This window comes from Psammomys obesus, unplaced genomic scaffold, assembly GCF_907164565.1.
Source record: "Psammomys obesus unplaced genomic scaffold, mPsaObe1.curated_primary_1811, whole genome shotgun sequence".
Classification (NCBI taxonomy): Eukaryota; Metazoa; Chordata; class Mammalia; order Rodentia; family Muridae; genus Psammomys; species Psammomys obesus.
In genome coordinates, this window is record NW_026592710.1 from 1,050,440 (window position 1) to 1,065,881 (window position 15,442).

The window sequence follows — 15,442 nt, forward strand, 5'->3', positions numbered from 1 at the left end:
ACACACACACACACACACACACACACACACACACACACACACACACAAGATTTAAAAAAAGAGATCATGGAATCATTTAATACTGAGATTAATGGCATAAAAATGATACCTTAATAAAGTTACTAAGCCAACTTAATACATATATTAGTTTATTATTTATTCATTCATTTGTTCATTTATTTTTGGTTTTGTTGAGACAGGATTTCTCTGTGTAGCTCTGGCTGTCCTGGACTCTCTTTGTATTCTAGGCTGGCCTTGAACTCAGGTAATTTGCCTGCCTCTGCCTGCCTGAGTGCTGGGGTTTAAGGTGTGTGCCACCGCACCACACTAAGATTTTATTTTTAATTATGTGCATATACGTGTGTCTGTGTGCACATGAATACAAGTGCCCATGGAGGCCAGAAGTGTCAGACCTCTATCCCCGGCTCCAAGCTAAGTTACAGGTGGTTCTGAGTCACCTGATTTGGGTACGAAGAATTGAGCTTGGCTCCTTTGCAGAAGCAGTCTGCATTCTTAATTACTGAGGCACCTCTCCAGTCCTTATATACACTATGACGTTCTCACTGAAGCACTGAACTTGGGTGAATTAATAACTATTGGGAGTTAATATGGTGGGCAGAGCTTTCAGAGGTCTTTCTTGGTTTGAGGTTCATTAGGTTCATACCTAAAAGAGAGACTGATTACCCCAAAGAGGAAATGAGAGACTGCTCTTGGCCTACTGAGTTATGGTCCATGCTGACTGTATCTTTTTTATTTTCTGTGCTCTGTACAAGGCACATTAGTCACTGAGTGAAGGTTTGCATGTGCCAAACACGTGTTCATGTGTGCACACAACATGCGTAAGGCGCACATGAACATGTGCACATACACACAAGACTGCCTCCACCTGTCTTGCAGGCCTCCTGAACGCTCTGCCAGGCTCCAGGCTGCAGGGACTTCTGCAATATTATCTCAGGAGCAACCCAAACACCTTACCCAGTTGGCTCTACTTAAGAGCCTGCAGCCCATTTCTTCTGGAAGAACAGGGTCATCGCCCTGAAGACACTTACTCTTGGCAACTTCCCCATCATCTTGCTGTAGCTGTACATTCAGTGTGAAGGAAGATCCTTTGACCACTTCCAGTACCTCTGGACCCAGGATCACAATTTTCTTAGCCTGTGCTGAGGGCAGAAGGGGGCTTTAGTGGTTGTAGCAGCAGCACCGGAGACACCCCAGGCAACTGCTTGGCACAATTAGGTTGGCTGAAGGCTTAGATGAAGGACTCGTGTCCCTGGCTAGGCCTACCCTTGGGATGGTACCTCTGTCCTAAGTCTAAGGAGAGGCCACTTGGAAAAACAAGGGAGCAAATAATGACCAGGAAGGTTGCAAGCCAAGGTGGACACAGATCACTGTGCAGTCAGAGCATGGAGCTCTCAAGAGAGCCTGGAGACCATACAGGACAGGGTATGGCATGGAGCTGTTGGGTCAGCAACTCCAAAATCCAGTGTCTAAGAGGCCCCATGCTTAAGAGGTATCTATGGCTGAGAGGTACTGTGGGTGGGGGAGGCTGGGGGGGTGAGGGAGGCTGGAAGAGGCTGCGGGGTGGGCTGAGAGGTACTGTGGGTAAGGGGGTGGGCTGTGGCTGGGAAAGCCCAGAGGTAGGAGGGCCTGCTTGGGTCCACCAAGGTCTACACAGCCACCAGCCCTTTTGTAATCAGCCAGCCTACGATTGTCCTGAAAAGGCCTGGGATTCATGTTCCAGTCCATCCCAGCTTGGTTCAACACCCCACGAGGCTGGTCAGGCTCAGACACAGCACATCACACAGGATGATGGGAGGGCTGGGAGCACCTACCTGCTGGGTGGCCGTTGATAAACATTCCACAGTAGGTGACGCCAGAGCAGTGGGCCAGGGTGCCAAGGCCACTGAAGACGTCGCTGTGCCACTGGCCCTGCAGGGAGGATGAGGCAGCCTCAGAGAGACCCTGGACCATGGGAACCTCCGGGGCTGTGAGGCTAAGGCAGCCTTTGCTTTGGTGGTGAGGCACTGCATTTTGTGAGGAGGGATCCAATTTGCTTTGCTAAGTGTTCTCCCTTTGAATTTTAATGACGCCGGGGGAAAAAGGGAACAAAGGCACAGCACACACCGAGCAAAGAAAACACCACTGAACAGGCACACTTTCAGACAAAGGCATCCTCACACAAAGGTGTGGCACTCTGACCCTGAGGAGACCTGAACCTGCAACTATGGTGCAGCCAGGACCAAGGTGGGTTGCTCTGACGCCCAGGGCTTTTAAAAGAGGCAATTAAAGTATACAACTTGAGTGCGTGCACACACACACACACACACACACACACACACACACACACACGGGGTGGGGTGCCATTTCCCCCACACCCCACTCTGCCTTCTCCACAGCACACCTGGATTGCCAAGCAATTGTGTGAAACAGCAGGAGGATCAGGTCCATAGAAAATTTCAAGATCAAAATGGCATTTTATTTTTTTTTATTGTGAATTACTTGTATGGGGAAAATCAGCTGACAACAGGCTTGGTTTGAGCCACTTCTGCCGAAGTGAATTGGGTAGCAGCTGCCCTACCCTGCCCTGAACCCCCTCTGCATGCAACCTGGGCTCCCACATGGTCACTGACAGGCCAGGGTGCTGGCCAGTCTCTAAGAATGCAAACAGAATAGGAAAATGGGTTGTAGGGCTCACTCAGGCCAAGAAGCGCTGAGGGGGTGTGGTCACAAAGATGGTGAGAAGGTTGAAACCCTACTTAGTAAGTTCAGAGTACCTACAACCTGGGGGAAGCTTTCCATGGCTGCTGAGAGCAGTCACCACATGTGGGATGCCTGGATCTCAAGAGATGTGTGCAAAGAGAGACGTCAGGCCTCAGGCCGGGGAGAGCAGATACTGACCTTGAAAACTGCATGCCCCTAGGCGGCAGACAAAAAACAGGCACCCCAGGGACTCCTCTCAACAGACAGGTCAGCAGCAGCTGTGGGGCACGTGGGCAGGGGCCTGCTTGTTCACCCAGGTGCAGGCCCCTCTTGGATGTGGATAGAGCTATCATCCAGAGAATTGCCAAGTCAGCCCTGAGCGAGGCTCCAAGGTGCCTTGGGGGTGGCTCCGTTGCTCCAGACTGAAATTGCTCACAATGAGACAGAGCAGGAAGACCCATAATCCCAGGGCTACAGAGCAGCTGCATTCCTGGAGAGGCTGCTGGTGGATGCTCAGCTGACAATGTCCCATCCTAGCAGATGCCATTCACCCCACCATGTGTTTGATCCCACCGTCTTGGGCTAAGAGATTCCACCTTCTTGTCTCTACAGACGTGGAATGCAGCAGCATTAGGAGGGTAGGTATCAGATTGGCTCTAGAGATCACAGGCTGAACCAAATTCAGTGAGGCGCTGGGAGCCTTTCCTGGAAGGCTGGGGGGTGAGCACAGGGGCCTCCCCTGGCCTGGCCTTCTCTACCAGAAGAATCCAGGTGCCCCAGCAAGCAGTCTAGTCTTCAGTTTACTGGCTTCTCCCGAGGAGCGCTCCCAGCCCCACCTGTGCCTGCTGTCCTCCCTGTATCCAAACTTTTCCCTTCCTGTTCAGATTGTTTCAAGGGTGACAATGGCACACATGGCTGGTGACAAACGTTCTGAGCGGGTACAGGAAGGGCCACCTGGCTCTGTTGATGGACTCTTAGATGTGTCCCAGGCTCTGAGTTATAGGGTAAGGAACAGCAGTTTTTCTTCTATCTTTGCCCATCATGCCCACAGGGCTTCTGCAAAGTGCCCTCGTGGGCTTTCAGAAAGAAGGGAGGAAGGGCCATGTGGCCAGGTACCTGTTCATGGGGTGGGCGCCATGGAAGGGCGTGGCCAGAAATAAGCAGTGTGATGCGGAGTGCGGGCTGGCAAGGCCCGGGCAATGGTAGGCGGATAGCTATAGAGGGTCCTATTCTGCTGCGGGAGCCTCTCAGCCAGAAACTCCCTGGCATTTCCCGCTCAGCTAACAGTGCTCACCCTCCGTAACATCTGCCATAGTCCCTGAGGTGTGTGGCCATGCTACAATCACGGCTGAGACAGTAGGAGCTGGAGCTTGGGGCTCCTGGCCTCAGGCCAGCTCTCAGATGATACAGATGTGTGTGAAGGACCAAAGACAGTGGCCATAGACTTGCCTGAATGGTTTCATAAATTCTGCGTTTGGCCGTCTGCATGCAGATCATGAAGAGGTGCCTGAGGGTGAAACATCTTAACTCCCAGAGTGTTGGGCAGGCTCTGGCACTTAGCAACACCCTCTCATAGTGTCCCTGCAAGGCAGCTCAAGAAGGCAGCCAGACAGGTCCTGGTCTGCTAGCTCCCACCTTGGCCTCCCATTCTGTGAAACTTCAGAGGAGCCTGAGGGCTACCCAGGCGATACCCAGTGCGGGCCAGTCTGGGAGTCTCAGGCGCCCAGCGTGCGGTGGAACGGGGCATTGCAGCACCACCAAGCCCGAGAGCTAGAGACACCTGCTCTTCTGCCTGCCTGCCCAGCTCTGCCCGGCACCAGGGGAGACGGATGTGTACAGCCAGACAGAAGAGGCGAGCCTGCCGAGGAAGACAAGCAAACACACAGCAAACCAGGAGCCACCATCAGGAAAAGGACATCCAGGAGAAGAGGACAGCCATTTGCTCTGTGACTGCCACAGTGACCCTGAGAGTGAGGCACAGCCATCACTGTCCTGTCCTGCCACAGCTGCAGACCACACTGATGACAGTGAGCACACTAAGTTCAATAAACTGCAGGAAACAAACCTGTGGCATCTCTCACTGCAGGAAACATTTTCCAGTTAGCCCACACTGTTTTCTTCCCATATTATATTCAAAGTGCCTCTATGCTGGCTATGGCATAGATGTGGATTTGGGTGTAAGTCCATTCCAGGTGTAAGTTCACCGATTTGCTCTTGTACATCTTGGTCCTTCTGGGATGAAAAAGCTCTAGACCTTTTCTGAGCTGGCTTCCATGATGTTATGGTATTTAGGAAGCAATCATCCCTGATTGCTGCTGAGCCTTGACTCTTCTGTTCCCCTTGGGTGATGTCACCTGTGAAAGGTTGTGTGGGCTCTTCTCCTGGGGTTGTGACTGTTATGGAACTTGATTTCCAGCTTGCAGGGGTGGCTGGGAGTCTCACTTGCATTCCAGTAACAGGAAGCCTGCAGGGTGTTGGACTTGACCGTCCTGACTAGATCTTCCCAGGATTTCAGGGTGTGGAGTGGGAATATTTTGTAGGGGCGTGGGCATGCTGACCCTAGTGCAGCACTGACCATTGCCAAGATGGCTTCAGGCGGGGGCAAACATGGGCAGCAGCTGAACTCCTGAGAGGCCATGACTGGACGCAGGTTCTGCACTCTTCTACACTCTTCCCAGAGATCTCCAGTGGCAGCGACATGTCTGGGTCAATGGTCCATCCATCCTGGCCTGGGCCTTGTCGGCTCAAGGAGGACGAGCAAGTGATATGGGAGGTGGCCCCAGCACCTGTCTTCATCTGCCTGGCGACAGGCAGGGATTCTGCAGACATGTCAGGTAAGGGGGAAGCTGGGGACTCCAGCAGGTGAAGGCACCCAGAAGGCTAGCCACCTGTTTTATGTGTGCACAGGTGTGCCAATCAGCAGGTTGCCCTCTGGGAAAACCAATATGGGAAGCCTTAATTTTCAGAGAGCCAGGGCTTTCGGTGACAGACACACCTATCCGGTGGGAGGCCTGCAGCTCAACAATTTGTCAGGGCACTGGTCTAGGTTCCACTAACGATGTGGATGGAAGCGCATCACTATGCCCGCCATGCCAGCTGCCTCTGGGACCTGCAGGCCCTCCTACAATATTCGCTCAGGGTCTGGATTTCTTTTTTACAACATGGGAGTGCTGGCTACTGTTACAGGTGGCTAAGTAGGGCCATAATCAGAAAAACAAAACTGACTAGAGAAAGGCTGAGCACTCTCCGGTCTTCTTGGAATGAGGAGAAGCTAAGGTTAGTGGGTCTAGGGGTCGATGGGTTACTCTCTCCAGACACCTGAGTGCTGAGCAGCTATCACCTACACACCTCATTTACCCAAGGGTCAAAAAGAAAACTCGAGAGGTTTCCCTGAGAGAGCTTTCGGTAAGAGGCAAGCACCCCCAGGTGACAGGCGGTACATGCTGTGAGGGACAGGGCATTGAGAGCCACTGCAGCAGTGTCAGGCAAGAAGAACAAAAGCCGACCCTGAGTGATGACGGCAGCCACAGTGCACGGGGTTCAGCTATCAACTACCCACGGCCAAATGGCTCACGTTCATAATTATGGCAGCTTTAAAAACAGGAAATAAGTACAGCCTCAGTGGAAAAATTTGGCAGCGCCACAAAAAAAAAAAAAAAAAAAAAGGTAACAACTACATGACACAGCCATTCCACTGCTGGGTCTATTCACCGAAGGCCTGCACATCTATGCCAGGGCACTGTTCATGGTGGCCCAGAGGGAGAGTAGCCTGCTTCTCCTGGAATGAACGAACAAGGAAACAGAACATACATATATGTGCCACTCAGCCTTCCAAAGATGTGGCCTGGAGGCTGTCATGTTCCACAAGTGTAGCCAGCCACTAAAAAACACGTTCACTCAAGTCCCCAGAGGAGTCAGGTCAACTGAGACAGAAGAAATGCGGGTGCTCAGGACTCCAGGGAAATGGGGCGTCTGTTTCCATAGATGAGTTTGTGAGCAGATGGTGGTGTTGGCTGCACAATGATCTGAGCATTTAACACCACCGAACTGAACACTCAGCCGGGCAGTGATGCTGCATGCTCTTAATCCCAGCACTTGGGACACAGAGGCAGGCAGATCGCTGCGATTGAGGCTAGCCTGGGCTACAGAGTGAGTTCCAGGACAGCCAGGGCTACACATAGAGAAACCCTGTCTTGAAAAACAAAAATAAAAAGAATGAATAAGATGGTATACTTCCTGTTTGGTGTGTGTGTTTAAGAAAAGTCTATGTTTTACTGACAACATGAAGAATAGTGGTGCCTATGGGAAGCAAATCTCATGATCCTTCTCAGCCATGACCTTTTCTGGTTGCTGTCTCTGCCCTCCACTCCAGGCAGGTGATGGCCCTTGTGGGAGAGCCCAGGGCAGAGATGGTCATCAGCTGAGCTAGAGCCTCAGGAGCTGAGTGACAGACTTGGAAAATTACTTTCCTCACTCAGGTGGCAAATGAAACCTCCTGCTGGTCAGTGAAAGCCTGTGGTCTCAACTGGTAGCTATGTGTGCCCATGGTACCGGGAGTCCTGACTTCCAGATGGCACTGGATGGACTGTCCACTGTCCTCTTGGCCTTGGGTGCCCCTCTCTGTTCAGTGCCCATAAGATCCTGGAAGAAAGTACTTATTGAGGCCATTGTTTGTTCTTTATTTTTTTTAAAAGGCCTTTCTCCCAGATATGGGTCCTCTGGTCACTCCTCTTGCAGTGGCTTCAGCTCGTGCTGCTGCTTTCTGGTGCGGCTGCATGTCTACGCTCCAGGCCAACATGAACACAGCTCCTGCTGACCAGCCACAGGGTGCTGGGGATGGGGGCTATTGAGGAGGGAGCTGAAGATTGCACATTTGCCAGGCCCACCTCTGAGGGAGGAAGCCTTTCTCAGGAGTCTTGTGGAGTTCCAGGTTCTGGCCTCAGGAGGAAAAGCCACAGCAAGTTGAAGTTTTAGCGTCTGTGGCAGTCTCAAGATTTGTGCTCACTGCTTAGGCATTCAGGCCTCCCTGCTGCTTGCCTTAGGGCCCAGGGCATTTCCACCCAAACTTGGAATGAGGGCCAAGGCCGGGCATGCTACCGATGAGCAGGTTTGGGCTGCCCCCTGGCGGACATATTGCAGGATGTTGGTGGTCAAAGTCGGGCATCCCTGGTCTTCTCTCTTCTTGGCTGTCCAACAAATTCAGGTTTCAGAATGGAAGGCCTGGGCAGAACCCCACAGAACCCCAGCCACTGATGGTTAGTGGCTGCCAGTGAAGAAGCCGTACTGGCTGTTTAAGGATACGTGGGACAGAACTGCCTCGGGGAATAGGGATGGAGCGAGCTCAAAGCCTTTCATTATTCTTTCTCACTCCTGCCCAGGGGGTGGCTGTATCCTTCTGGGCTGTCAATGGCAGCTCACCCATTTTCCTTCACAGTGGGATGTGGGCTGGGTCTGGGACAAAGCCTTTCCCAAATCCCAGGAAAGGGCGGGGGTGGGTCAGGCATATGGATTGGGTTTAGGTGCCGAGCTCTTCTGCCCCTTTCTGGCTGGGGAAGCCATGTCCGGGCCTCAGTTTTCCCATTTATAAAATGTGGGAAACAGTCCCTTTACTGGGGTGTGGGAAGAGTTTAAGTGAATCTACAAGTGGAAGGTGTGGAAGAGCCTGGCAGGTAGGAGGTGATCTGACAGCCCTGGCCTTGTTCACTGGAAACAGGACACCCATGTAAAAGTGTGCCCTGAGTCATGGTGGACTCTGTCAGGGTGCATGACAGGCAGGAAATAGTGACTCCTTTGAGTCCTCATCACCATTGCACATTGAATTCAATCCTGCTTTGGGCATTCTGTAAGGGCAGGTCCTGTGAGGATGAGGAGCCAGACTGTGAGAGGTCGGTCCCAACAGCATGTCCAGTTGATGTGCAGACTGGCTCAAACATAGATCAGAGGCAACTTCTAGGCCAGTAGGGCGGCAGTGTCCACACACACTCCCAACAGCCCTGACCAGACCAGTCCTGCTGGCTAGTTTTTTATGTCAACTTGACACAAGATAGAATCATCTGAGGGCAAACCTTAACTGACAAAATGCCTCCACAGGATAAGCCTGCAGACAAGTCCTGGTTGGTGATTGCTGTGGAGGGCACACCTGTGGGCAGTGCCACCCCACAGCTGGTGGGCCTTGGTGCCGTAGGAAAGCTGAGCAAGCCTTAGGGAACAGGCCAGTAAGAAGTGTTCCTCTATGGCCTCTGCTTCAGTGCCTGCCTCCAGGTTCTTACGCTGGGTTCCTGCCCCGATGTCCTTCCTTCCATGGTGGACTGTTACTGGGAAGTGTAATATGAAGTAACCCCTCCTCCCAAGCTGCTTTGGTTACGGTGTTTTGTTACAGGAGTAAGTAGGAACCCTACTGAGGTGTGGGCTGAGATCAAGCTGTGCACAGGTAGGGCATTCACACTGGGCTTTCTGTAGCCCCCCAGTTCTGCCATCCACCCCACCATTTCCATCAGGGAGCCAGGTGCTGAACTTTTCTCCATAGCCAGTGGACACAATACCAGAAGCAGCAGGGGCCTGCAAGCTCTGTATAGGTAAGGTTTTGTTCTCTGGTGCCAGAGGCCGAGTGAGTTAGGTAGGGACCACTCTCCCAAGAAGTCCCCCCACAGAGCTGTGGCTACCCTTCTTCTGGTTCTGCAGGAGCCAGGCTGGGCTCTTCCTACTTCCAGGGGCTGTTCCTTCCAGTTGTTACTCTGCCATTTGAGGAATCTGGAAAAATATGAGTCACACCATCCTGCTTACTGGGATGCAACAAGAACCAAGGGGCCGAGGAAGTTTGACTCCCAGGAGTCTGGAGGCCTAAACTTGCTCTTCCTTCCTCTTGGAAAGCCCCAGAGAACTCGTGTCCCCACCACAGCAGCAGCGGCAGCACTTGGGCTTCCAGGCTTGGTCCCCACAGGACCTCACCTGTGACAACAGGAATCACTGAGAAGCTAATTCCAGGGCCCTTGAGCTCCTGCTTCCTGCTACGAGTTGGCCTGCAGTCAGCCCAGCCCTGTCTCGGGACCGCCCTGCACTGTAATCTGTTTCTTCTTGTGCCCTTCCTAGTAGCTTGCCAGTTTTCCTGGCCAAACTTCACATTTCTCATTAAGAGCACTAGCATAGTCTTGTCTCCTGCCTACAAACCCACAGCATCTCATGCCTCCCAAGTGGACAAGAACAAGCATGTGGATAAACCTTAGTTTTCCTGGTCCACCTGACACATGGCACAGGGTTCACTCCACCTGAGACCGTAACAAGCAGAAGAGAAGTCAGCCTCCAGAGTGGTAGTGGGCATGTAAGGATGAGTTGAATGTGTGTCCATTACATTCAGGGCATTGCCAGATGAAGTGTGCGCAAACACCATCCAGGCCCCAGCCCTCTAATGGCCTCCCACCTTTCTGCTGTGGCAGCAGTACAATACCTCGTATGTGGAACCATCAGCACAGCACAGCACCCCATGTCCCTGACGCTGGTCTCGAACCCAGTCGCCTTCGTACTTGTCACCGTTCCTGAGGGCACAGGACAGGACTCTTCAGCTAAGAACCAGGTGGTAGCAGTGACTCAGGCCGACTCCTCTGACCAGGCACAGCACGCACACCAGGGCCAAGGCAAAAATAGGCTCTGAACAGATGGTCTGTGAGCTTCTGCCTTGCCAGAGCTGGCTCAGGAGGGCTGGTGACAGGCGGTGACATGTTTGCATGCCCCCTCATGGCAGGACCCACTTCCCAGAGCATGCTGGGCCCTGTGTAAGACATGTTTGGCTTCTGCTATTCAAAGTGGGAGATGACAGACAGAAGAAATGGAAGAGGTGACCCTGCCTGTTTCAAGAGTGGGTGTTGGGTAATAATCCACCCAGGAATCTGAACACAGGCCTAAGGCCTCTAACCCTCTGCCTGAGGACATGGCACTGCTGGCCAGAAATCTTGCCCAAACCCATGTCCTTGGGGTCCATTCTTGTACCAGCTTGACACGAGGGTGCTAGGTCCTGGATTCAACAAGTGTGGGAGGAGGCAGAGGCAGGTATCACAGATGCACATACAGAAGAGACACAGAGAGAAACAGCAAAGGCTCAGAATGTATTAAGGCCTGGGTACAAGGTAGCACCTTCTACAGAACTCACCCACTCGACCCCTCTGGCCACCAGCATTCTAGGAGGCGGGGACCACTCCTGTCCCCAAGTAGCAGCTTGCACTCCCAAGACCCACACTCACTTAAAGACCATCTGTCCACGGCCATGTCTCTTGTTGTCATGGAAGGAGCCTTGGTACACCTGCCCATCCTGGTCCTCCAGAAACCCCTGCCCTAGTGAAGGGACCAAAGCATACAATCTCACTCCACATCTCCTGCTAGCAGTGGTCCTTCCCCTCTCCTCCCTCAGCATCCCAGAGCAGCTTTGCTTGCACCTCCTCCTGGCAGGAAGGAGAGCTCAGAAGGATGAGCACCAGGACCGCGCTGGAGGCCAGGCTGCCTAGCAGGCCTGCAGATTAGCCCCTCGCAAACAGGAATGGTGGATGTGTTCAGACAGATGCCGCCACTGCCCAGCCCCGCTGATGAAATGGACCCAGACGAGCTACCACAGGTTCTGAATGGGGCTCCACAGAGGCTCCTCTAAACCACCTGCTTTTGGTGGATCGCACAGTGGCATGCTTAGTGGCCACATGCATGTTTGCCTCTGTTTCAAAATTACCCTGTACATGGTAAGCACAGCGTGCTCTGCCTGAGGTCCCCTGCAAGGCCTGCTGACCTGAAAGGCCAGGGCAACGTGAATAAAGATGTGGCCTTGTTAACTGTCAATACTCTCGGTTTCTGGACAATTCAGAAACTTAAGGGAAGAGAACTTCCTGTTCTCCAACTCAAGCAAACCTGGAGGAAGAAAAGGAAGTTCCCTCTATATTTATACACATTGGAACCTGGTAGGCTCATTTACATGGTACGGTTAGTCCTTCCACAGTGCCTGAAGGGACAGGTAACCCTTTAGTCAAACTATTATCCTTTCTGGCCTGCAGACCATAGAGGAAGTGACTGACTCAGGGCCTGGGGGGAGCCCGAGAATTCCAGGGGCACTGGAACCTTGGGAGAGTGGATCTGATCAAACCATGGCTGTGACAGCAGGAAAGACCCGTTCTGAACCTGGAAGACCTGCCTTAGGCCAACCTGTAGGATCCATGATTATCCTTAAATAAATGAACTGTTTTAGCCTGTAAGTGGTCGATGGCATTTAGAGCGGATAGCTCGGGTATGACACATGCTTGTTCTCTGTAGACAGGCTCTGGTGGGCTGGACTTCACTGTGGGCAGAAATGAGGTACTAGGGGTTGGGGATTTAGCTCAGTGGTATAGCTCTTGTCTAGCAAGAACAAGGCTAGGTTTGGTCCTCAGTTCCGAAAAACAAAAACAACAAAACAAAAAGAATTGGGGGTACTAATTCCTGCCTCTTTCTAGCTTCCAAAGTCAGAAAAGCTAGGTCACTGCTTCTACAACCTGAGCACACACAGGCCAAGCCCCTGGGTAACAGACCTTCCCTCAGGCCGTGGGAGAGCTCCCCTTCATAGTGACCTCCTGCTTTGTACTTCATGATGCCATGTCCTTGAGGCTCTCCTAAAACAAACTGTCCGGAGTAGGTGTTTCCTGATGTAGATAAGACAGAAAAATAAGGCAGGCTACTTTCTGTTTCTCTGCTATGCCCTAACTGACGGCAGTGGAAATGCCATTTTATTCTTTCCTTTCCTTTTTTAAAGTTTTTCAAGACAGTTTCTCTGTGTAGCTCTGGCTGTCAATGGCATTTGATCTGCAAACCAGGCTAGTCTCAAACATGATCTGCAGACCAGACTGGCCTCAAACTCACAGAACTCAATCTTCCTTTGCCCTCTGAGTGCTGGGATTAAAGGTGTGCACTTCTACACTCGGCTGGGTCTGTCTTTTCATTTTCCTCTTTGATGTGGACAGTGAGGAAGAAAGACTGCAAGAAACACTAGTGGGCTGACTAGTGTTCCCTGCCCCGGCTGGGATGGCATACGGTCCTAGGAACCCTTATGGCACTCGTGGGACACAGTGAAGGATGAATCTTCTTTTCCAGCTTTTTAAAAACAACTGAATGCTAAGCCCAAGAGAAAAGCTCTCTAGAGTGTCAATAATCCACTGTCTGTGAGGCCTAAAGCTCCCTGGCCACTGGCATGGAAGCCATGGAACAGCTTGCCCATCCAGGGATAGCGCATGATGGAGATATCTTGTTTGTTTGTTTTGAGTATTGGCCTAAATTATCATTTTTTTTCTAATTTGTTTAAGATTTATTTATTTATTATTTATATGCACCAGATCTCATTATAGATGGTTATGAGCCACCATGTGAGAATTGCTGAGAATTGAACTCAGGACCTTTGGAAGCACAGCCAGTGCTCTTCACCTCTGAGCCACCTCTCCAGCCCCTAAAATATCTTTAATGTAGAAAAAACCTGTAGCTTTGGGATGACAAATCTTTATTTCAACTAGGTGTTATAGAGCAGAACAAGCTGTCTATGGAGGTAAGTGCAAAGCTCAGGCCACCCTTCCATGAGGCTAGGCCTTCCATGGGCATGGGGATCACCTAAGTTGTAGGGTTCACACTGCCTTGCCCTGGCCTGAATGCTGTTATCCTCTTATTAGTGGAACCTGAAGCTCGTGTTTACGCATAGCACTTTGTGTGTCCATAAACTCTGAGAGGATTTATGAAAACACCATCAAGAGCCCACCAATGTCCAACGCTAACCTGACCAGGCCCAGTGCTGGCAGCCTTCCCCAGTGATTTCTCCATCCATAAATTCGCCTTCATAATAACTTCCATCTTTAAACAATAGCTTCCCATGACCTGGTAAGAAAAACCAATGTGCAGTCAGCTGGTGAAGGGGAGTGACCACAGACCAACCCGGGCGGCTGGGCTCCTCAGAGTGAAAACCTCAGCTGCTGTGGTGGGGCATGTCTAGTTACTCAGGAGGCTGAGCCAACCTGGGCAACGCAGTGGAAACTCATATAAACAAGACAATCCACAGAAATATTCCTGAATGCCAGCTTCTCAGTAGAAATGACACAGAGGCCTGAGCTGTGCAGAGGAGGCCTCGTCCGTCCTCTGTGGGTCCCCTTGCTTCTATCCAAATGAGGACAAAGGACGCGTGTGTGTGTGCACCCGTGTATGAGCGTACTCATGGAGACTGGTTATGGGCTGTTATGAGGTGCTGCAAACTGAGTTCTGATCTTTTGCAAGAGCAACAAGCACTCCTGACTTCAGAGCCATCTTTCTGATCCTTGGAGAACACATTCTTTTTTTTGTTTGTTTGTTTTTCGAGACAGGGTTTCTCTGTGTAACAGGAGCCCTAGGGCTCTGTACTGGACTCACTTTGTATGTAGATCAGGCTGGCCTTGAACCCACAGAGATCCGGCTGCCTCTGTCTCCTGAATGCTGGGATTAAAGGCATGTGCCACCATGCCTGGCTGAGAACACATTCTTAAAAGTGGTGACTCTTCAGGCAACTGTGACAACAGTTTTAGATATAAGTTCTGGTGCCTGCTTACAGTAAGATAATCCTTAATGATGGTGCAAAAATAAGAAACAGTTGTGTAACAAAAAAACTAAACAAAAGTTGAAAGGTGCTAAGGATATAACCTAATGGTAGAGCACTTGCCTAACATGTACAGGCCCTGAGTTCACAGCAAAACAAAAACATTAAAAAATTAATGGTAGAGACTGGGTGCAGTTGTGCACTTGGGAGGCTGAAGCAAAAGGATTACAGGTTCAGGGCTAGCCTGGGTTATATAGCAAGATTGAGGCTCAAAAACAAACAAACAAACAAACAACACAAAAAAAGAAATAAAAGAAATGAGAAAAATATTCTGGTAGCCAGCAGATATGAAAAGCCCTTTAGCATACTTAGCAGGCAGACTCTACAAATGGAAAAAAGCCAGGAAGTCTCGACACTGGAAAGTCTAAACTCAAGACTTTCCTGGTGTGAGTGTGGGCATTCCAGGGGATGTTTATTTTATATTTCTTTCCACTACTGCTTAGGTTTTCTAAAAAAAGTGGTCATTTCTTTTTTCTTTTTGTTTTTTTTGAGACAAGGTTTCTCTATGTAGCCCTGGCTGCTCTGGAACTCACCCTGTAGACAAGGCTGGCCTTGAACTCAAGAGATCTGCCTGCCTCTGCCTCCTTTAATTTCTGGGATTAAAGGTGTGTGCCGTCACCACAGGTTGGTCATTTCTTTATGAGTAGAAACAAATCATGATGTCTTGTCTGTATGTAACTCTAAATTAGAAAATATAACGGACCCTCCATGCTGCTGAGAACACAGCAGCCTTTCCCCAGGAACCAACAGATTCAAGGGCTCATAGCAAAATCTACCTGTCTTCTGGTTTTTGTCTGGTGATTTTCTACAAACTGTAACGCTGCCACAGACATAATGGAGAGAACAGGGTTCTTTCTCTCCCTTGTTTACCGATTTTTGTTTAATTTCTTTAGGAGCACAGAGAAACTAAGGCTGAAGATGACAGGCATGGATGTCCAATAGGACACACACAGCATGCTTGAGCGTGTCTGTTGGTGTCACTCTGGACCCATGGCCTCACTCTTTCCCTCCCACCGATAGTTCCACTAGTCTTACATTGCTTCCACCATGATTTGGACAGAGTGGTACCAGTGTGTAGGCATAGCGCTGGCCCCTGCTTGGCACAAGACTAACTGTCCCCCAAACTTC

At 50.9% G+C, this 15,442-nt stretch overlaps 1 protein-coding gene across 2 annotated transcripts in view; it reads right to left on the reverse strand.

Moving 5' to 3' along the window:
- Morn1 (MORN repeat containing 1) overlaps positions 1 to 15,442 on the reverse strand; it is a 57,063-nt gene that overhangs the window by 40,494 nt on the left and 1,127 nt on the right. Inside the window, exons 3-8 of one of the 2 annotated variants that reach the window (XM_055615290.1) lie at positions 13,468 to 13,566; positions 12,240 to 12,350; positions 10,935 to 11,025; positions 10,145 to 10,232; positions 1,833 to 1,929; positions 1,050 to 1,160 (exon numbers count right to left, since the gene is read on the reverse strand). In XM_055615290.1, the coding sequence (XP_055471265.1) occupies positions 1,050 to 1,160; positions 1,833 to 1,929; positions 10,145 to 10,232; positions 10,935 to 11,025; positions 12,240 to 12,350; positions 13,468 to 13,566 (597 nt within the window). The remainder of the gene's footprint in view (positions 1 to 1,049; positions 1,161 to 1,832; positions 1,930 to 10,144; positions 10,233 to 10,934; positions 11,026 to 12,239; positions 12,351 to 13,467; positions 13,567 to 15,442) is intronic. The other variant, XM_055615291.1, reaches the window with a different exon arrangement.